The sequence below is a fragment of the Engraulis encrasicolus genome, chromosome 16, assembly GCF_034702125.1.
Source record: "Engraulis encrasicolus isolate BLACKSEA-1 chromosome 16, IST_EnEncr_1.0, whole genome shotgun sequence".
In the NCBI taxonomy this organism is placed as follows: Eukaryota; Metazoa; Chordata; class Actinopteri; order Clupeiformes; family Engraulidae; genus Engraulis; species Engraulis encrasicolus.
In genome coordinates, this window is record NC_085872.1 from 23,199,502 (window position 1) to 23,223,193 (window position 23,692).

At 45.6% G+C, this 23,692-nt stretch overlaps 1 protein-coding gene across 1 annotated transcript in view; it reads left to right on the forward strand.

Annotated features, from left to right (window-relative positions):
* The window catches only part of fbxl7 (F-box and leucine-rich repeat protein 7), a 36,284-nt gene extending 12,730 nt beyond the window's left edge, over nt 1–23,554 (forward strand). Inside the window, exons 3-4 of the mRNA XM_063219031.1 lie at nt 17,335–17,952; nt 21,437–23,554. Coding sequence (XP_063075101.1) covers nt 17,335–17,952; nt 21,437–22,173 — 1,355 coding nt within the window. The 3' untranslated portion in view covers nt 22,174–23,554. The remainder of the gene's footprint in view (nt 1–17,334; nt 17,953–21,436) is intronic.
* The last annotated feature ends 138 nt before the right edge of the window (nt 23,555–23,692 follow it).

Sequence of the window (23,692 nt, forward strand, 5' to 3'; positions counted from 1 at the left end):
ACTTTCAAAGGCAATACAAAACAAATCCCCAATATTTTATGTACTCCCTCCCCCCATCCTGTCATACTGTCATACACACTCGGTAACTGATGGCCCTGAACCCACATACTTACTGTATACCTATCAGATTCTTGAGGAACCCACAGGCTTTTCATCAACCACTGGTGTGTGATGGGTGTGCAGCTGTACGCATTTCCCCCTTTCTCTCCCTTTCTCTTTCTCTTTCTCTCTCTCTCTCTTTCTCTCTCTCTCTCTCTCTCTCTCTCTCTCTCTCTCTCTCTCTCTCTCTCTCTCTCTCACTCTCTTGTTTTTTTGCAGGGAGTCGAGAGGAAAGAAAGCAAAGCTGGACAGATTTTATCAAGTGTAATTAGCCTAGAAGCCCCTGCTACCCTGCTGGAAGTAATCAGTAGCCCCACTCCACTCCAGCCTCATCTCTAGGCAGCATATGTTCTTGCTGTGCTAATCCTTCAGCTGTAAACAACACAACACTTTAAGAAGTGACCCAAAGAGAGGCCTCCCCACAGTGGCAACATGTTACAGTCAAGCTCACAGATTGATTTGACGAAGAATTCGATGTCTTTCTTGCATGTTTCCAGGCCCATCTGTAAGAAGTAGCCCCCACGGCCTACCTGTAGGCATGGGGTTCACAATATCTGAACCCAGCAGTAGAGAGGAGATGATGGTCAGTTGCTGAGGGTCTGAGAGGACGTAATACGGACCTCTTGAAGGGAAACTTCTCAGCCATTTTGCAGCCAAGGGCTGACCGTGAGCCATCAAACAAGATGTGACATGAATGCTGAGAAATCTTGGTAACCCCCGAAGTGGGCCACAAAATATTTCAAAATGGAGTTAAAAAGTCTGTTCTGTGCTTTCAACAAGGAATGACAGTTGTTGCAAAATTGTCTTTGCCCGGAATCTGATGCCAGGCCCTAAAAGCGGGTGTGTTGCCATGGAGGTTTTGTTTCCTGCGGAATCATTTGGCGCCGATTGGCAGCTTTTAAGGGTTCATTTGCAGGGTACAGGGCAGAAGAGCTCTTTATGTAGAGAAAGTGTATGGGCTGGGGAGATGGAGGCGACTGCCACAGGGAACACAGCAGGAGGGCACGGTAATGCAGACATTACTCGCTGCAGTGAGTCTCACAGCGTTGGGACACGGGGACATTGTATGGCCTAGCTGAGATGTAATGCACTCCCCTTCTCTTCGCTGTACATTTTTAGAAAGTTTGGTTGGGAACTGAATGCCATCTCAGTCTTTCTCGGTTATGAGAGACCATCCTTTTTTGAGATAAATAAACCAGTATATTGGAAGTGTAGCACAGAGACAGCCTGTAGACAGTCTTTGTTTTACGTCTGGAAATATTTCATTTCTTCTTTTTTAACTGAGTGAGGAAGTATTTTTTAATTTATCTCTCCTTTCTAAAGAAAATGGACTAATGAAGCCGATACCTTTTCTTGTTTTTATTACTTTTTTTTTATTGTCCAAAGGCTAGAGTGAGGTCCTTACTACAATCTCTCTCTCTCTCTCTCTCACACACACACACACACACACACACACACACACACACACACACACACACACACACACACACACACACACACACACACACACACACACACACACACACACACACACACACACATTCACTGAGGGAATAGAGAGGGAATACTGGCGTTATGGTGTGTGTCTGTGTGCGTGTGTGTGTGTGTGTGTGTGTGTGTGTGTGTGTGTGTGTGTGTGTGTGTGTGTGTGGGTCAGCCACGTTGGATCTGCTGGAGAAATCTGATCTGTGTGTCTGGAGTGGAGTGCATTGGAGAGAGGAGTCAAGGGTGAGCAGCAGTTCAGTGGGAGTGAGGCGTGCCAGTGTGTGCGTCTTGGGAGGAGACTGGGGGTCACGTGCATAGCCATATCATAGTATAGTATAGTGTAGTATGCCCTTTATTATCCCGCCATGGGGAAATTCATTTGTTGCAGCAGTAACTTACAGATTGTGCAAAAAACAGTAGACAGCATACTTACAGGACCAGGAGGTTAAAAAGTATAAGATAGATAAAAAATAGGGATGTTAAAGAAAATATAAATTTCTCTGTTAAAAACAACAAGTACATTAGTAAAAGTGAAAGTGCATTTGTAAAAAGTGCATTAGCAGCTTCATAAAAAGGAGGAGAGGGGGCTAGAACAATAATAAATAAGTAAGTCAATAAGTTAAAAAGTTAAAAAGACCATCATTGGACATAGACTCAGGGTTAAATCAGAGTTGCTTGAGTGCTCGTGTTTCTTGTTTATTTACAGGTAGATACTGAGAGAAAATGCTTGAGGAGCCTTTTACCCGAGTGCCTTTTGTAGGGTCAGAAATAGGCTATTTACCAGGTGATTGGATTATCACCATCAAGTGTTGAAAGAAGACAGTTCAGACTTGAGCACATTTGATTTGTTTTGAAATGGAAGGGTAATCATCAAGACAAGAGCGATAATCTGCTGTATTTGTACACATGAGAATGATGCATTTGATCATAATCCAATATGTAGTTAACCTATTAAGATACGTTGTTATACATTTACTGTTACTAGAATGGCAATGACCAAGTTCTTGTGCATTACTAAAGGTAGTGTAGTAGTATGGTAGTTAACCTCTCAATAACTATACTCGATTTCCGCTGGTGGAATGGCGTGCATTATGGAGCAACAACACATGTGTGATAGGCCGTTCCGGCTGACTAGGAAGAGTATTTCAGTGAACATGCCCTTCAAGCATATGGTCTGAAGTCAGACTGGCATTTTCACACGTAGAGCAGTAGTACATTTTACACTCAATTTAGCTCGACGCAGAACCAACCACCACATATTTGGTGGGGCCTGCCGCCTGAGTCTCTGATCCTAAAATAGTGTGCGTCGTTAAGCTTGATTCAACAATCCTAAACATCAGTCAGTGAAGGAAGATGCTTTACCCCCTCCTGCTGTCGGCCTGTAAACACCATGAAGGTCATTATGGTTTTCCCTTCACTGTTTTAGAAAACATGAAAGGAGTATGGACACAAGCAAAAGTAAAATGTACATACTTGAGCAAAGTCACTCATGTTCCGCAGACCGACAGTGCTTTGAGGAAGGCTGAGGCATCCAAAGAGCTCTGTGGGCTTGATCGTGTGCCTTGTTGCTTGTAGCTAAATTCTTTTGGACAACATGACGTTGGAGCAGCCGTGGCCTAAGGTTAAGGAGATGGGCTTGAGATCAAAGGGTTGCAGGTTTGTATCCCACCCTTCCACTCCCTACTGCACTGCATGGCTGTGCCACCTAACCCCACATTGCTCCAGGGACTGTGACCAATACCCTGCAAATAACTATGTGTCACGTTGGACAAAAGTGTCAAGCGAAAGTGTACTGCTGCAACTGCCCTGCAGCTTTTCAACAGACAGCTGCTGACTGGGTCAGTGCCATCATGTCGCTATTATAATATTGAGGGCCATAACGTTTACATTACTTCCTGTCTTTTCCCCATAGTGGTGTGGGACACCTGCTTTCCACCGGCCCACCACTGTGTTGAGAGTGAGACCCCATAATATATTACATTACATGACACTACAGTAAAGCCCATCTCCTTAGCCTCTCACTGCAGCAAGGTTCGCCGGCGACCCTATTCACTTGCTGAAAATGCTTAACTACATCATAACGACATTGCTTTGACATTACAGAGAGCCATAGTGCTGCGCTATGGGGTTAACCATTAGGCCGCAGCTGCCCATCGATAACAAGTACAATCGTCTTGTCTTGTCTAGGCCTTCATCTTCATGTGCCTTCATCTTGGTTTGTGAATAATCATCCAAAGAATGGTAAAAAAAAGATGAGCAGCAGCACTTCATTTTTTATTATGGTGCACAGTGGATGAGGGGCAAGCTTTATGGTTTTGCATGGAGTGTGGGAAGGAAATGTAGGTGTCCAGTAGCACACAAAAATACAGAAATCTTAATATTTACATTGCACGACAGATTAAACATATGTCACACACTACATTCAGACATTATGCAGATCAAACATCTATCATCCATCAGTGACAGTGGCTTCATGGTCTCTGCCAGTGGGATAAGATATAGATACTATGCTTTACCAGCTCCTTAAAGGGACACTGTGCAGGAAATGGTCAAAAAAGGTACTGCAACTATGCTGCTCATTGAAACTGGGTTGCCTATTGCCAAATTTGATCTTTTCATGAAAGTTTACTAAGTAATAAACTAATATTTTCTAGTATGGCTCAAGTACAGTCAGTTTTACAGCTAAAAATGGCTATTTCTGGAAATTCAAAATGGCGGACCATGGAGAAGATCCCCCTTTTCATGTATGAAAAGTGCAATTTTCCCAGTCATAATGAACACTTTGAATTTGATGGTGGTGGTAAATATTCATGAAAAAGGTAACATTAGTGAATGGGTAGCATGGATTCTGGAAATAAACAACAAAAAAATCCCACACAGTGTCCCTTTAAACTGGAGAAGTAACAAGTCAGACTTTCCCACTTCACGGTAGAACTAGACTAGACTAGAGGGCGTTGATTGCCTGGCCCAGCTGATGCATTTCAGTGCAGTGAGTCAGCAGAGTGTTCCAGAAGACACCACAATCAGTGTGCTTATCCTTTAATCAGTTACCCATTACTTGCCCAAGTGCACCCGTCTATTGGGGGTTTGACACAATCGTTGCTGATGAATATCTCTCCCAGTTTGGGACCAGCAGAGCGTTGTTTATTTTAGGCCATGCAGCCCTAGTGTCCCAGGTGGCCATGGGTAATGGGCTGATCTTTCTTTGGGTGTGTACTCTCTCTCTCTCTCTCTCTCTCTCTCTCTCTCTCTCTCTCTCTCTCTCTCTCTCTCTCTCTCTCTCTCTCTCTCTCTCTCTCTCTCCCTGACATGAAGTGTGGTCTGGCTCACTGGTAAGGTATTGCTACTTAATTGTAGCATAATGTGATTATACCATCATCAGCAGCTTGATGAAGACCTTGTCTAATGTCAACAGTCCATCCTTCAATGCTATACACACTGTATAAAAGGGCTGCCATAAAACTGGGTCTACAGTTGAAAATACGGTGGACAAAAACCCAGTAACTCAAAGTTTCCAGTATTACAAATTAATCAGACAAGCAGTCAGTGTCATCTAAAATGCTTCTGTCACCTTCTCTCCCTACTGAATATGGTTCACGTACAATGCATTACATAGAGACAAAGTGTAACAGTAATGGGCTGTATATGTTTTCCTCTCCTATATTTTTAAACACACTTGTCTATATACAGTATGCAGAAATAGACGTATACATTTGTAATGACATTTAATGGAATTCAGAGAAAAAAACATACCTTCTTGAATTGCATGATGAGAGCACAAGCATATCCATATTAATGAAAGAACCAGAATATCCACCTTCATGAAAGAAACATGAATATAGTCCATGGAAATGCAGATCATGCGCATAATACAGCGTGATCGATTCAGATCCATTCATTTCCAAATGTAAAATTCATTTCAAACAAACCCAAAGACCAATTTCCTTTGGCGAGCTATGGGATGGGTGGGTGGTGGTCGACCCTGATAGGAATTGATGTTCCTGTTGGAATAGTTCTTTTTTTCCCCCCACTGTGCGGCTTCTATTATGCTACAGTATGTGACATCTGACTGAAAAGTTCAGATCCTCTCTTCTCATCGTTTTTTCCCCTGACTCCATTATGAAAAGTATAACTGAAAAAGTAATTGAAACCACTCCACATGCCACTAGATGAGAACCAATACAGATGGCGCTGGAAAGGCACTTGTCAAGTGAAATGATCAGTTTTAGAGATTGGCTCTGGAAGGAGGCAGCAATAACTCACGACAGCATTTGAACAAATTCAAAGAGATTTTGTGTCTGTTGAAGCAATTGCTTCATTTTCTGAAGAAATGTCTTCGAAATTTACAGCTTTGAGCCCCAAATAATGTCATGCCCCATAGGTTCCCCAGCAAGGATCAGGGCTGCTTAACAGCGAAGCCTCTGATGTTTACCCACGGAAACGGGCTGCTTGTAATTTTTCTCAATATCCCAGTGCCTCTCAATAAGATGAACTGTTGCATGACAACACCATAGATACAGCCGTGCACTGTGTGAGATGGAGATGACCAAATGAGAGGCAAAGCCTATGATTGCGAGTCCTCAGGCCCTGGTCTGGGGTGCATTTCTGGAAAGCGTAGTTGCTAACTATGTTAGCTACTTTGTTGGTTACAATACAATTTCCCATTGGCAACTACCGAAGTTGCTAACAGGCTAACAACTTCTCTTCTGAGAAATGCACCCCTGATCTGTGAGCTGTGGTGAGAGCGCTGTCCTGCACCTCGGCTAGCATGTAGCTGTATCTTTAGGATAGGATACAAGGGTACGAGTGAATGCCAAGACCTGTATGTCTGCAATTAAGTTGGAGGAAACAGACAAACATCATTCATTTGCAGATTTACAGGTTTACTTTATTGCTTTTTATATCTGTCAGGACTTAACACTGACTAACATGGCAGCTAGAGTGAATCGTAGAGGGACTTGAAAGAGAAAGAGAAGGTGGTGAGGAAGACGAATAGACGAAGAGGACAGTAACCCATGGAGAAGAGGGAAGACAGAACAAAAGCTAAATGGAGAGAGACTCAATATTTTGCGAGCTGCTCAGTGGAATTTAATATTTTGTTTCAGTGATCTGAGCTAAGGATTTAAGGAGCGTCCCAACTCGACCACACTGTTATTCTTTCCAGGGAGCACAGCCATGAAATCCTTTTAACTCCACAGTGATTATAGAGGGTTTGTCAGTGCTTGAGCTATTATTGAGCTTCATTCCTTACTCAATATCAGACCAGTAAAAGTGAATTCATCACTTGTTTGGGATACACCGTGGTTTGGGTTTGGTGCATTTAAGCAACTTCCTGACTGAGAGGCGAAGTTGATGATCAGAGGTGTGAAAAAAGTGTAGTGTTTTAGTTTAGTGTCAGATGATGATATACCCTCGCAAGTACCGGAAATTAAGTCTGCACATCTGAAAGCCAAACCCCCTCCCCCACCCCAAATCGCTATCCCATCCCCATCCCCATCCCCATCCCTCTCTCAAGACAGATGAGTGCCAGGATCTTGCCAAAAGAGATGCACTTTCATGTCAAACAGCGGACTGATTACAGCAAAACCACAGTATGCTCTTGATTAGCAGGATAGAGATGTAGTCATGCAAGGTCAATCTATTGGGCAAATGAATGCGTTTCTCATGTGGAGAGAGTGCTCGGCACAAACACTGTGCCCAGTGGGGCCCAGGCAGCTGCAGGGGAGAGGGGCTGCTGCTGCTGCTGCTGCTGCGGTCTCCGAAGTCTGGAGGGGATGTGGTTCACTTAGAGCTGGCATCAGAGGAGGAGGCTTCATCTAGTGGGTTTGTGGGCTGTCTTTAACCACACATTAAATTACGAAACGGGTTAGATCAGAACCTTGCGATTATATAGATCAACGTGTGAAGAGTTGTATCTGTGTAAAATGTGCGCGCCATGCACATGCACGGCCCAGGTGTTTGTAGAGTGGATTGGTTTGATTAAAGTATTTCTTGTGTCGTATTAAGGCACTGAAACAAGAGTCTTAAAACGTTTCCGAGGTAACCACCTAGCCGTTTCATTCGAGTCAGTGGGCGCAAAGACAAATGTTTATTTTCTGTCGTCTTCATGCAAGTGATGACATGAGGTCCTGTGTGAAATTCAGAATGCCGAAAATCATTTAATCTCTGGTCCTCCTCTGCCCAGATGTGGTCTGTCGTGCACATGTGAGGTTTTGGGGAACAAAGCTGTATGCTGACCGCCGCGCCTCCAGAGCCAGTTCTCTCTACACTCTCCCCTCTCTCTCTCTCTCTCTCTCTCTCTCTCTCTCTCTCTCTCTCTCTCTCTCTCTCTCTCTCTCTCTCTCTCTCTCGTGGTCTCATTGAAGGCACTGCCTCGCAGCGTGGCTATCCTCTTACACAATCGCGGAGGGAAATCTGTCCTGAGTAAACCCATAAATTCCTCAAATGGATACCTATTTCATGACCGTGATTCTCTAAACATTAGCATGACTTACAGCGCTGGCTGGAGGACGATAAGGGAGGAGAGTGAATCCTATTGCATGGCGTCATATAGTAGGGAGTCATGGAGTAAGTTGGGAGGACACTTATGAAGTGTGCAGTGTGTGTGTGTGTGTGTGTGTGTGTGTGTGTGTGTGTGTGTGTGTGTGTGTGTGTGTGTGTGTGTGTGTGTGTGTGTGTGTGTGTGTGTGTGTGTGTGTGTGTCTGTGTGTGTGTGTGTGTCTGTGTGTGTGTGTGTTTGAGGGGCGGCGGGTCTGGTGGTGGTTGATACTATGTGTGTATGAGTTGAGGGAGGGGGAGGGTGTCGAAACATTCTGTGTCTATGTGTGGGATTGAGACTGCGTGCACAATCTGCACATGCAAAAAAAGTCAAAAAGTAGACCGAGAAGGAAAAAGAGAAGGGGTGTGTGTGTGTGTGGGGGGCAGAGATTGCATTGACCGTCCCATACTCACATCAAACACACAGTGGTACAATCAGTTGAGTAGTAGTGGTGGAGGAGGCCCCCTGGCTGTGCTGTGTGCTGGCTGGTTTCCTGCCGTGGGGGGAGCACTCTGGAGAACAGGAAAGCAGTGGGCAGCCATCTCCATTGTACCCAAACCACACTGATGATGTCACTGCTTCCTGCAGGTTCAGCTAGCGCTGTGTTCCAACCCCCCCCCACCACCACCACCTCGAGAAAAAAAAGTGCAATTGTGATTGTGATGTCTGATAAAAGTTTTGTTATATGAGTTGTAATAGGAACAAGAAATGCCTTCGGGAGTGCCGTGATGATGAACCTCAGTTTGACATGTGAATTGTGGGACAGTGAGAGCATGGAAATAAATCGTCTGTACGCGAGTTCACACGGAGATAGTTGTGGTGGTGGAAGGAACTGCAGGCCAGTCAGGCTCTATTAAAAAGACTGCTCACAAAAAACTTAAATCATTTTGTGATCCTCTCTGTGTCTAACCCCACAAGCCACCCCCCCCCAACGCCCACTCCAATATCCTTTGGTGGTTATGGCTCGGTCTGGAGTTTGGGATCTCTTCAGGTTGAGATTAATTCTCTTTGAGACTTACCAAAATACTCTGGACTCTGACTAATGGATGGGCCGACCACAGTACTGTGATGGCAATGGAGAATATGATTTTGCACGTGCACACATATGCACACGCAAGCATGCACACACGCACGCATGCACACACACACACGCACGCACACACGCACACACAGCACAGCACACACACTCCGACTGGAGAGCTGGCTGCGAGGCCAGGGAGCTGCCTGCTACTTGCATTGCCCTGCTCAGTCCCCCAGGGAGGCTAACGTGAGTAGGTGGCAGTAGGAGAGAGCAGCACGGCGAAGTGGGATTTAGGCTTATGGAGTCAGTCACTGGTGATGGCGAGGCTATTTATGTCCTGCGACCCCCTGTGGCCCCGAGGTGAGACGAGGCCCCCACGCTAGCAGGTCACCTGTTACCCCTCGGCGTCACTCCTAAGCTTCAGCTGTTCTCACCTTCGATTATAATCTCGACGTTCCTATTTAATGGTTTTTGTCACCCATTTATGGCCATACTTTCCTTACAGATCAAAAGAAAGCATCGTCTTTATAAAGTTTTTTCCCCCCTTTTTTCCAGTTGAGGTTGAGGTTTCTTTAAAAGGATGGTGCTTGGGTAAAGAAATCTAGTGGTTGGGTTCACACCTGCCTGCCCCAGTGCACAGTGTGTGTGTGTTTCATTTGCATTAGGCTGCTGATGTGGAAACGTGGGCTTGGGCCAGGAAGAGTGTGCGGTATACGTCTGGCTGGCCCACTGTCCTTATAGCGATTGTGAATTCACAGCGGCCCAGCCCCGGACAACCAACGATCAGGCTGCCTGCCTAGAATACTTCTCCAGACCCTCTCTGCTTTATGCATCACCATCGCAGAGTGAGAAGGCAAAAGGGGGTGGGGGCAGGGTGAACTGGTTAGAAACATGAAATGCATTACTTTTTGTCCTTTACTGTGGCAAAGCTTTAGTTTAAAGACCAGATGTTTGAATATTTCCTCTATGATGTTCTTGATTTAATAAAAAAAAGGGGCTCGGTGCCCATATGGATGAGTCATTTCAGGAAAGAACTTTGTCGGATACGTTCCAGAATTTACGGTGACACAATGACTCAGGCACTTTTTTTCTAATATGATAATTAGAGAACGCAAACATCAAAGACCTAGAAGGGAAACCTAGCTACATACATACATGCACACAGAATATGGACTGGAGAATGTTCTTTGCAGCATAAAAAGGGAAAAGCAACAGCTCTTTTTATGTTGACAGCTTTCTTCAAGCAGGGCTGTTTTTCCAGCCTGTTTGCTGCGCTACAGATGATACAACTTGAACGGCGGTCAAAATTGACTGTAATGGTGTAATGGATAATTTTGTGCTTCAGACATAACTTACAGCCAAACATGGTTAAAAATGAAATAAAAAAGATCCAGAGAAGTGCATCTCTTCTCCTCTACAGGCGTATGTGGTGAAATGGCTGTAAATGATTCGTCCATGTGGTCTCATTGATGATCTGTGAGTGCAGCTGCTCTGAAATGCATCTGCATGGCTCTGCAGAGCCAGAGAATCTCGCATGAGAAGCACAGAAGGCATTTTAATCAGAGCAAGATGCCCTGCTGGAGTCTGAGGAGCGCGGGCATAGTAACCTAGCACAGGTCAGGGGACTCCGTCTGTCAATGAGCGCCACGAGACAGGCTCACCAGCCGATCGCTGAGCCATCCAGGTCTGCCTTAAGTCTTGTGGAGAGGTATGAAGCAAAATTTAACCAGACTTTTAAGACTTTCTGAAGCCATAAAGTACTTTTCCATCACGGTGGAGAGACCCAAAGAAGATTGAACAGAGGTTAAAAAAATGGAGTCAGGATTGCCAGAGGCCTATTAAAAAAAAACTCCAGTATTAAATATTAATGAACAATTTTCCTTGGTTAAAAGACACAGTACTTAAAAAAAAAAAAAAAACACTCCATGCCAGTTCACAGTGCGCTGCGTTGACCATGTTGTGAGGCAGTACGTTTGGCGTGCTGAAATGTGACAAGTTATCCGGGCAGGCCTAAGATCAGGTTGCAGGCGGCTGCCAGAGGTCAGGGCCTATGTCGGCCCCCGTGAAAAATGCTTCGTGACATCACACTTCTCGTCTCTGAACTAAAGAGAGCGTGATGAATCACCAGCGAAAGGGGAAACTGGACTGGAGGGCCCAAACTCTGCAGGCCGGGAAATGCCTTTTGATCAAGGACATTAAGGGGCTTTTGGAGAACTGGGCCAAATGTGATTGATGCATTACTAAGACTGCTGATGACGAATGTCAAATTTAGCCGGTTCACAAAGTGAAATATGCATGGTGAAGTGAGTGTGAGTGGTTGGTGTTAAGTGTAAGTTGTAGAGGTGTGTGTGTGTGTGTGTGTGTGTGTATGTGTGTGTGTGTGTGTGTGTGTGTGTGTGTGTGTGTGTGTGTGTGTGCGCACGTGTGTGTGCGCGTGCACATGTGTGTGAGTGCGTGTGCGCACGCCTGTGCCCTCACAATGTGTGGTATGGTTGTGTTGACGTGCTTGTGTGCGTGTGTGTACATTTATACTATGCCTGCTGTGATAATTATTGATAAAAGTGAGCATGTCTGTGAATACTTATTCTGTTTCACTGCTTATCCATCAGCAGATTAACCCCAAGGCAACTACTAGTCTGCAAATTACATGCAGGATTAAATAGTAGGATTAAACACAATAAAACTGTGTCTGACCTCTCATTCACCTTCACTGAGGTCTAGAGTAGTAAACTATCCTTATCTCAGTTTGGTCACCTAAAAAGAGGCGATTTTCGTCTGCAATTGCATCAAAGCATCCAGTCTCCAGATAAACGGCTATCAGAATCCTCCACACTTTCGAAACAATTCGCTCAGAGAGCACCACCCCCTGAGATGAAACAGAAGTGGCTTTGCTCTGAGTCGTGTTACCATGTTTGCTTTTGTTGACAAAAAAAACACAGATAGGACAGATTTTGTCCCGAGATATGTGCGCGGTCCGGAGGAAAGCATGCACTAGAGTCGAGTCGAGCGAGTGAGTGAGTGGACGAGTGAGGGGCCGGCTGGCCAACTGGGAATCCTGTCAGACATTCCCCAAACAGCCTGGAGGGGGGGCATTTGGAGACCAGCGCTCCTCTTCAATGATCCGGTCAAGTTGCGGCAGGAAGTGAGGACGAGGATGTTGCTTGGTTGGATTCTCCTGGGTGCTCGCCGCGTGGCCTATAGGCTGGCTGGCAAATAGCATTCCTCACATTCTGGCCTGTCACTCCTGAGACCTATCAAGGCCTGCTCTCGCTTTCTGCTTATCGCTCACTGCCTGACACGTGCACTAAAGGAGAGAGAGAGAGAGAGAGAGAGAGAGAGAGAGAGAGAGAGAGAGAGAGAGAGAGAGAGAGACAGGCAGACAGGCAGAGAGAGAGAGAGAGAGAGAGAGACATAGACAGAGAGAGAAAGGGGTGTTGTGATTGTTTTTGTATTGCTGGCATTTTGTAGGGTCAACCTAGGGCTTCTTTTTTCTAAAAGTTAAGCCTGCCATATATGGTAGGATTTGGTCTTATACCCCATTGTAGAGCATTTCAAAGTTGTGTTGTATACGTTTTATATAGGATGGTTTACTATGTTCATCAAGATATCATTAAATGATGAAAATGTATTAGTTGTGACCGTTTAAAGTTTAGGAAGAAATTATCCTTTAAGTTGACATAATCACTGTTGTCTCAGAAGAAGATTGGAGTGAATTGACAAAGATTATACAAAGACCAACGGTTTTGTGAAGATATAGTAGCCTTATTTCTCAGAACTGCTATAGCAAAGCTAAAGCTAATCCTAGGCAGCTTTAGACCTGCTTAATGGTTTATCTTTCTTGGGAACGGCCCCAAGTCAAATAATAACTGTCCCTGAATTGGAACATTAATACCAAGTTTTTTTGTCACAAAGTTCTCAAATTTTCCCTTCGCAGCAGCTGTCAATAGCAAATGTGACATCAGATCTAAATTTTTGTTTTGCCCACTCTTATGACTTATGTCGCACTCAATAAGCACCATCTGTACTGTAGCCTCAGCCCAACAGCTTGGCAGGAGGTAAAAAATTTTCATCCGATGTTGTTTCTCCATGAAGACATATTGGACATTTTCCAAGTCTTGAATGGTTGGAGTCGGAGGGCATATCCTAGGCACATACTGTAGGTCCAAGCTAAGCTGCATCTGCATTCTTCATCTGCAGACATTGGTCTGGAGTATCCATCAAACACTCTCTGGCAGATCCACACACAAAACAGGAGCTCTCATTCCTACGTCTTACCATGTCCGGAGACAGAAAGTGTGACAGTCTTCCGAAGCACTGGAACTGAGTTGCTTAGCTTTTTCCTCCCATTTGGTTTTTGCCATGGGCAGCTAGTGTTTCACACGCATAGCTGGAAGGCAGTACGGTCTATGGGGACAGTGTCTGATTTACAGTGGTGGTGGCACGGGCATCCTCTCCTCTCATAAAGCCACACATCACCTCATTTGCTCTCTAATAAAATGCCATCTGGCACAAGACGGACTACTCTCACAACATATCATATATTAATTTATGGTTGTGATTCTTGGTTTTATATAATTATGGGATTCGAAAATAATTTGCGGTCCAAGGGTTTTCCCCCTGTAGAGCTGAGTTAGTGCTTTGGTAGGGGTGACTGTATTTGGTACTTATATGTTTACGTTCAAAACAGTGGTCAGAAAATGCCAGTGAAGACTGCCATCCCACATGTCAATCTGAAACAAACAAAACGTCACTGAAATTTATCCTCATCACAATTTCTGCTCATGATGTCAAGTGTCTGCCTCTCAGCAGACAAAATGCAACACATGAAAGCACAGAGACAAATCTGGATATTTAGGGGGGCAGTCTTGATGCAGACGATGTTAGCCATGGGGATATGCTAGAACTCTTGTCATGGAAACCTGTGTTGACTCTCATTCAGGAAGAAGTGGGATAGCACAGCCAATATCAGCAACAATTAGGAAAGAGAAAACACGGCTGTTGGGAGTGCTGTTTGTCTGGGCAGGAGGCCTCATCTTATGGGCCAGTGTGTGAGGAGCCAGATGAGGTATTGACAGGTTATGTGAAGCAGAGGTCCAAATCCACCACCACAGAATACAGGCCCACTAAGCCAAAACACTGGTCTCTTGGGTGTGGGAAAATGATATTGGGATGAAGAAGATTCTAGTGTCTCTATCCCTCTGTATCCCTCTGTATCCCTCTGTCTCTCTGTCTCTGTCTCTGTCTCTGTCTCTCTCTCTCTCTCTCTCTCTCTCTCTCTCTCTCTCTCTCTCTCTCTCTCTCTCTCTCTCTCTCTCTCTCTCTCTCTCTCTCTCTCTCTGGCCTTATTGAAGGGCTTGGCTAATATTGTTTGAAGTAAGACAGCTCAAGGGAAGCTTAGGCACGTTTTTACCCTCTCCACTGATTGAACTTGGGGGCTTGGGGTGTGCGGGGGTGTGTGTAGGGGTGGAGTGGGGTGGGGGGGTGTAGGGTGAGGCAGGGTGCACACACGGGCACTCACAGGAAGTGTAACAAATGGAAGTCTGATTAGCACTGATGGGGGGATTAGCAAATAACACTAATCCTACTTTTTATTTGGCACCTCCCTGACCGGCCAGGTCTTAAACTGACTGCACTAAGCCCAAGGCCTGGCCTCATCCCTGGGAGGGAAGATCTGAGATTGGGAGGGGAAAACCTCACTTAGTACCAAAAGGACTTTTGAGATGCTCTGAAATTCCATTGTGATTATATTTGCTGGCTATGTGGCGAATTGCAGTGTGATATGAGTTGAAATCCCTTTTTTAAAAAGACATTTGGCATTGCCTCATGTTGGCATGACAGTGCTAAGACGTTAAATGATGTATGATAGATGGGCTTATGCAGTAAGTAGCTTACCCAGCTCTCTAATGCTGATGGTCAGGTATTTCCAGGGATAAAGTCAAGACATTGCAAAATATCCTAATTGACATCTGTCTCACATTTCTTTGGAGCTAAAAAAAAGATTTGTTTAGTGAAGGTGCAGGCACACCACACAATAACCCAAGTGTTTCTTTAGCTGTGCAGTCTGGGGGCAACTGGTGGTTCTAATTGGGAGACTTCTCCAGGGGAGTTACTGTAGCCCGGGGCTGTGGTGGCTGCTGCCGCCGCCGCCGGGTTTAATGTGTGTACACACACAATACGGAGAGTGTTCTTCGTGGCAGACAGACAGCTCTGGTCTCACCCCCACGGGGCCACTTCCTGCTGCGTTTCAGATGGGCAACGACACGAAAACTAAACTGGAGACATAATTGGCACCTAACTACCAGACTACAAGTGCCAGAGTGCCTGCTCCTGAAGACACGCTATTTCTGAGGGTGGTGTTTTTTATGAGGTGCTGTGCTACAGGGGCGTCACCATTGCCTGTCATGTAGTGTGTGTGTGTGTGTGTGTGAGCGCTGTTGACTTGTGCACTGGACAGAGAGAGGGTTGCATTGCGCGCCCCCACCCAGGGACACACACTGACACTCGTGGGATTCCCAACAATATGTGTCATTCTGTTGGACAAAAACAAAACATCTCACTGAGGCAGTCGTTAAAAAAAGGAAGGGCGTTCCCAGTATAAGTTCTTTTGTCTTTCTCATTTTGCGTTCAGTTCCCTTCATTCACTCTCTTTCCGTCATTCTTTTAAGTGATCTTAAACCCCGTTTTTATATGATTCTTAAGCCCAACAGTGCTCTTTTTTTCTATCTGGGACATTTTAAAAAGATGTGGTTTCCAAAAGAGAACACATCGTGTCACTGAACTGGAAACTGGCTTGCAGTTTTGCCAACGGCATGCCACATTGAATGAGAGCTACACTGCTTGGCAGTGAAAGTTCGTTGTGCCCTGTATTCAGTCTACTGAGATGAGGTCCCTCTCTCTCTCTCTCAAACTCTACCTCGACTTAGACGTCAGCCCCACATGGAGCACAGAGCCTGACACCAGTGACATGAAACAGCAAGTGCTTTCCGTCTGTCTAGGAAAGGCCTTGAAGTATTCGGTTTAGACATTTAAGGCATCTTTTTTGTATGGTCTCGGATGGAAGTGTGTGTGTGACCTGCAAATCAACTGTTATAAATGATGAAGTGCTGCCTGTAAGGTAAAACAGACCTGATGATCCCACTAGTACTTTTTCAGCTTCTACTACCTCACACTGCATTTGAAGAGTTCAGATGCAAAACCCCCTAAGTGCCTTTTCAGAAAATAATCTTAATTCATTTTTATTTAATACAAAGCTATCAAAATTGCATATTTTTACATTTTAATTCTGTAATATAACTATTTATATGTATTATTAATTACATGAATGTAAATCAAATCCACAAAGGGGTTCTCTAAAAATATAGAAGTGCAGGTCTTCAGAAATGGAGTTAGGGGGTTTTGCATCTGAACTCTGCATTTTCAGTTTTTCACTTGAAGGTTTGGTGCTGAGGGTTAAGCCCTAGAGTGGGCCACATTCAGGCTTTGTCATAAGAGATTAACCTTGATGAATATGGGTTCTCCAGGCAGCGTGCTCTGTACACATACCAGCCCGGAAAATTATGTGCTGAACTGTCTCATTTCCTCAGGCATGACATCAGGATGAAAGATGGTAGCCACTTAGGAAGGCTGCTCAAAAACTCATCAACTTTATTGTTCTGGGAAAGAAAGTAGACCTATGAAAAACCCTTGCTTGCTTGAGGCCCTATATCATGTATACTAAAAAGATATTTTTCTAGTTGGCGTGGGGCGGTGGTAGCTCAGTTGGTAGAGGAGCTGTTTGGCAACCCAAAGGTTGCAGGTTCGAGCCCCGCTCGGCCTGAGTCCATCGTTGTGTCCTTGAGCAAGATACTTAACCCCAAGTTGCTCCTGGTGGCAGGGTGGTACCCTGAGTGGCAGCCACTGCCGGCGGTGTGTGAATGTGAGTGTGAATGGGTGAATGTGAGGCATATACAATGTAAAAACGCTTTGAGTGCTCAAAGAAGTGGAAAAGCGCTATATAAATGCAGTCCATTTACCATTTAGTTTTAATGCAACTGTGTCATGCACATACAGGTATTTCATTGTTGGGTCTGTAAGGCCCATTGGTGTTCAAAGTTGATGCTGTGCTCTGTTCTGCCCTCCATTATGTTCATCAAGGACCATTGATTTCTAAAGTTGTCAGGTTCATTCTGTGCCATGCTCTCCTCCTCCACAGACTCGGACCTGAGCATGAGGACGTTGAGCACGCCCAGCCCGGCGCTCATCCTGCCAGCGCGTTCCTCATCGCTCCACCGCACGGTGCTCTTCAACGGCTCCTCCACCTCCTCCTCGTCCTTCACGGCGGAGACGGTTGCCATGGTACATGCCCCTCCCACGGGCCTCACCCGCACGTACCAGGGCGCGCGTCACCTCTGCGATCAGCAAGAGGCGCTCATCGACATCCTGCCCGACCACACCTTCCTGCAGATCTTCACACACCTGCCCACCAACCAGCTGTGCCGCTGTGCCCGCGTCTGCCGCCGCTGGTACAACCTGGCCTGGGACCCGCGCCTCTGGAGGACCGTGCGGCTAACGGGCGACGTGTTGCACGTGGACCGCGCGCTGCGCGTGCTGACCCGGCGGCTGTGCCAGGACACGCCCAACGTGTGCCTGACCCTGGAGACGGTGGTGGTGAATGGCTGCCGTCGGCTCACTGATCGCGGGCTGTACACCGTGTCGCAGTGCTGTCCGGAGCTGCGGCGGCTGGAGGTGGCTGGCTGCTACAATGTGTCCAACGAGGCCGTGTTCGAGGTGGTGTCCCGCTGCCCCAACCTGGAGCATCTGGATGTCTCTGGTAAATATGAATTGTGTGCCATGATGCGCAGAGGGCGGGGTCCATGGATGGGTTTCTTGATTTTTTTTTTTTGTATGTGTGTGTGTCTCTGGGCTTCTTAAGTGAAAGCAGAATGGGCTTTCTGCTGGAGGGAGTCGACTGATTTATAGACCTGAAGTTTTATAGGCTTCAAGTCTTAATAAGCAAGGAAATTCATCAGTCATTCAGACTGCTTGGATAGAACTTGCTCATGAAGGAAATTTCCTTTCTATAGGTGGTGCTGAGCCATGGAAACATGGACAGATTTCAAGACAACGGGAGAAGCCTGTCTCCCTCGCACACTATTGGCCAATGCAAAGTATCCCCATTTCCTCCTAAAGCTGGGAAATATATTAATAGATCTGGCTTGCTTCCCATGCATTTTATGTCCCGAGAGGAACTTAAGCCCATTCAGCATCAGGCTCGCAAACATCAGTCTGTATTATTCTCTATTTTCCCTCCCTTCGGGGAGTCACATGAGCCTAAATTCATAAACAGGCACTCTTATCGTGGGTGGATACCACGTTTATATACAAAGCCGATCCTATTAGGCTTTACAATGTTCCATTTGGTAGCACATGGACATGTAAACAGCGAGTAAACAAGGGGATACCTATGGTGTGAGTTATTCCAAACTGTTGGCAGTCTCACATGACCCGTTTTTCTGAGTTTTTTGGGGCAAAAAAACTCTCTATCCATCTTTTCTCTTGTGCTGACAGTCTAAAAACTCCATAGTGTATTGATCATCTAACTTTACTTTGTCCCTGTCTCTCTGTCCTGCTGTCTTGTCTGGTGTTTGGGTGAGAGAATATGGTGTTGGGAAAGACGGGATTGTGATGGAATGCAACACATCGGAATCCTCCTCCCTCTTGTTCCCCCCCCTTCCTCCTCTCTGTGCCTCTCTCTCCTGGGGTGCATCCCAATATGTGACCTTGCCTCCTCCACTTGCCTCCTCCACTTGCTTCTCGTCATGATGACATCACTGACAACAGCATTATATTTCAATATCTTGCAAAAGCTCAATTGTAAAGTCTTTTTCTCATTTGCAATTGGGATGGTGAATGAAAAACAGTCCCTCAAAAGTTGTTGTGGCGAGGCTGACAGCTGGGAAACTTTATCGTTTTCTCCACGGAGGAGGGGCCAGGAGGCGGAACGAGGAGACAAGCACAAGTGGAGGAGGCAAGGACACATATTGGGATGCACTCCTGGTGTTTGATTTCCAACTTCCTGCACCTCACTTCCTGTCTCAGGGTATTGTTCTGCTGGGCTCGGCTCGTCTCGGCTGTGCAGATTTTAATGTTACCCATGTTCCCTCTGCTGTCTGGCCTTAGCATTGCATTTCCAGCCGTCCCCCCGCAGACAGTACCATCCCCCCCCCCATTCGCACTCGCAAACACACACATGCACACACACACACACAACACGCACATACCCACACATTCACATGGATTCTCTCTCTCTCTCTCTCACTCTCTCTCTCTCTCTCTCTAAAACACACACACACACGCACGCACCTGCGCGCACACACACACACGTACACTCTCACTCTCACACACACACACACGCACACGCACACGCACACACACACAAATAAGTTTCAGATGTTCTCTCAGATGTTAAAGCCCACCTCTTTGCTCACCTTTTATAGGATGGCAACAAAAATGTGACATTCAAACGAACCCCTGCATTCTGTGCTGTGGTTGTCCCTGTTTTTAGATTAATACAAACATACAGAATGACAATTGAAAATCTTTGGCAATACTTAAAAATAAAATTACACCGATTCTGTTCAGATTCTGACAGTTGCATAGCTTTCAACTTTTTTAAATAGACAGACAAGACATCTTTTTTGAACATAGTCCTTGCTATGGTGCTATGGATTTGTTGTGAAGGAACTTAAGGTACAGTAAATGTGAACATCTTCTGAGGTGTACTAAGCACAGAGACGGTTATGCAAGGCTCAGCTGAAAAGAGAGCAGTGTGCAGCATAGCTGTGGCTGCCAACTCTAAGTGCAGGCCAACTTTGTTTGGTTAAACTCGGTTTAGCAGCCTCATGCGCAAAGCCTTTTCTTCTCATCGCATGCCTTTGCTCTACTTGTCTTTTTGATTGAAGCTTTCATACACAAACACATTCTTTGGCGTGTGTCATTGCATTCCTCTCTCTGATACCCTTAACAATACACTGGACGGAGTCTTGAGGACTGTGTTTTTATATTTAGATCAGAGAGACACAAGACAAAAGGATGACCTACTTCAAGTGAAATTGATCCTACTAATATTTAATGTCCTAAATTACGTTTTCTATGCCTCAAGATGGTTGAGCCTGAAGATGAATAGAGGAAGATGGATAGCTAGTGACAGTTATGGCCTTGACAATGTCACATGAGTGAGAATTAAGTGCAGCTTGTGTTTAATACAGTGGTTTTCAAAGTGGGGTCGGGGACCCCTGGGTGCTCGTGAGGGGGCACTAGTGGGGGGGTGCAGCAGGTTGGCAGGAAAGGCAAAATAAATAATTGGATAAACTGAATAACTGAAGTAAGCCAAAAATAAATCAAACAGTATGCCCCTTAGTTGAAAACTGCATGATCATAATCGACTGCATGATTGAACATTAGTATCATTATTATATTTTATATATCCTAATGAGGAAGTTACTTACAGACTACGGTTGTGAAAGGGTAAAGTAAAAAAAAACGTTGAAGCACGACCTATGTAAGGAGGGCCTTGGCTAGAATCAACAGGAGCGTACCTACAGTATGTTCCCCGGGTCCTATGTTCCCCTGTCTTTGTATGGGACCGGGGAACATAGGACCCTTTTTCTACAAAAAGGGTTCTATGTTCCCCGCATTGTATGTTTCAGAGTTTTCAAATTGTGCCCTTCCTAAAACCATTCCTAAACCTAACCTGTCAGAAATGCAATGTTTCTGAGTTGTACATTTGTGCTCTGACCAAAACCATCCCTAAACCCAACCTGTCAGAGGTGCAAAAACAACCTGCACTTTGCCATGCAGCGGCAGTCTACTTGGAAGCTGTGGGGAACATAGAACCCTTTTTTGAAAAAAAGGGTCCCAAGTTCCCCGCATTGTATGTTTCCGAGTTTTCAAATTGTTCCCTTCCCGAAACCATCCCTCCAACCATCATGTGGCAGCAGTCTACTTTGAAGCAGTGGGGAACATAGAACCCTTTTTTGAAAAAAGGGTCCTATGTTCCACGGTAGAGGGGAACATAGGACCCGGGGAACATAGGGATGACCCAGATTCGACCACTATAGTATAGGGGGCTGTGCCATGGTAAAGTTTGGGAACCCCTGGTTTAATATTCCACTCTTAACAAGCAAATGTTAACTGTTGTGTGTGTATGTTATGTATATTGCCTCACTGGCACCTGTTCTCATGTGACATGCAACGTGATCTCACGCAGTCCCTCTCTTCTTCTCCTCCCCCATCTCCTTCCACGACCTCCGCAGGCTGCTCCAAGGTCACATGCATCAGTCTGACGCGGGAGGTGTCCCTGAAGCTGTCCCCAATGCACGGCCAGCAGATCTCCATCCGCTACCTGGACATGACGGACTGCTTCGCGCTGGAGGACGACGGCCTGCACACCATCGCGGCCCACTGCCCCATGTTGACGCACCTGTACCTGCGCCGCTGCACTCGGCTGACGGACGAGGGCCTGCGCTGCCTGGTGCTCTACTGCCCGGCCGTGCGCGAGCTCAGCGTCAGCGACTGCCGCTTCGTGAGCGACTTCGGGCTGCGCGAAATCGCAAAGCTGGAGGACCGACTGCGCTACCTGAGCATAGCGCACTGCGGGCGCGTCACCGACGTCGGGGTGCGCTACGTGGCCAAGTACTGCTCGCGGCTGCGCTACCTGAACGCGCGGGGTTGCGAGGGCCTGACGGACCATGGGGTGGAGCACCTGGCCAAGAACTGCCTCAAGCTCAAGTCCCTGGACATTGGCAAGTGCCCGCTGGTGTCCGACGCCGGGCTGGAGATGCTGGCGCTCAACAGCTTCAACCTGAAGCGGCTGAGCCTCAAGTCGTGCGAGAGCATCACGGGCCGCGGGCTGCAGGTGATCGCCGCCAACTGCTTCGACTTGCAGCTGCTGAACGTGCAGGACTGTGACGTGTCACTAGAAGCGCTGCGCTTTGTGAAGCGCCACTGCAAGCGCTGTGTAATTGAGCACACAAACCCTGCCTTCTTCTGAGCGCTGAAAGGGAATATGTACTGTATGGGAACAGGGGGCAGTGAGGGAGTGTGAGGACGTGTTCACTCCATTTGTAGCAGCATGTCACTGACACCCACCTCCTGCTTGGAAGAGTAGGAGGGTCAGAGACGTGCAAAATGGCATTGTCATTCAGTGTAACGGATGCCTTCTGCTGACTGTAACTGTAATAAACATGTCTCTTTTTATTTATTTATTGTTACAGGCAATTCATGAAAGCCTCGGCTGTCATCCATTCACTTGAAACAATTTAAAAATCATGTTTTTTTGCAGTTACAGTCGGCGGAAGGTGTCCGTAACACTGAATGACAAACACGTCTTTGACCCAGGAGGTGAGGTTTTGATAGGTGCAGGCAATCTTTTTTTGTATTTAATGTGGATGGAGAGGGAAATTAAGTGGAATTTGTATTTATGTTTGTGATACATTTTTTTTGTATTCGATGCCCATGCATTTATATGTTTTGAGGGACAAAGTGCTTTGAAAAGGGGTTTAGACCAACTGCTCTATTTGTTATTCCAGTTTTTTTGAACGAGAGCCACATACAGTACATTTGAACACTGGCAGGTACATACATGCCACCTTTCATCTTCTGAGTTTTGGAAAAACTTTCTAGACTGCATTAGTCTTGTGTCACAGATCCATACAGGTATTGTGCAAATTAACACTCATTTAGTGTAATATTAAACAGCTCTAAAGACAATCACACAAGTGCTACCTGAAATTTAAGTAGTCAATGAATGTTTACGTTGGACATTCAAGTACTATACTGTATGTCAGCTAACTCTCACCGTCACGTTTTGTTGTAGCCCATCTTCAAGGGAATTTTAAATGTACCATTGTCATTTTATTACAATGTCTTGTTCACTTTCACAATGGTCAAATCACTAAGCACCTGTTTTTTGGCAGGTGGTTTGTTTTAAAGAGAATTTGGAAGACTATGGTGAAATAAAATTTATATATATAAATATATCTATTACTTTAAAAATGTATAGCATCTCTTTCTTGTGCCCCTTTACATATCAATCTAATTTCACTGATTCTTAGTTTTGCCACTGGAAGTACAGCGCAACAGCCACATAACATGGTTAAGCAATGGCTATATATTTTTGGTTTAGCAGTGCAATATATTACTCTATTACCGATGTTGTGCATACAGACAAAAGTAGAGCTATTAACTGTGCAAAGTGAACAGTCACATTCTTGCTTCACTGTATTTACACCCACTGTACCCACTATGCTAGTAGTTGTGAAAAAATATTTTATTTATTTAGACTAACCCTTCTTCATATGGTAGCCACCCCTGCTTGCAATAAGATAAGCCTTTGACGTCCTACACATAGCCATTTATCCCAAGTCTTTAGTGTCAAACCTCTGCAATTAGTTTAGCAGCAGCAGACACTCTCAGTTCCCTGGACAGTATAATTTTAAGTCCAACTGTTATCGTCACATTTAGCTTTTCATGGCTTTTGATGACACGATGTGTAGAATGCAGACTAAACA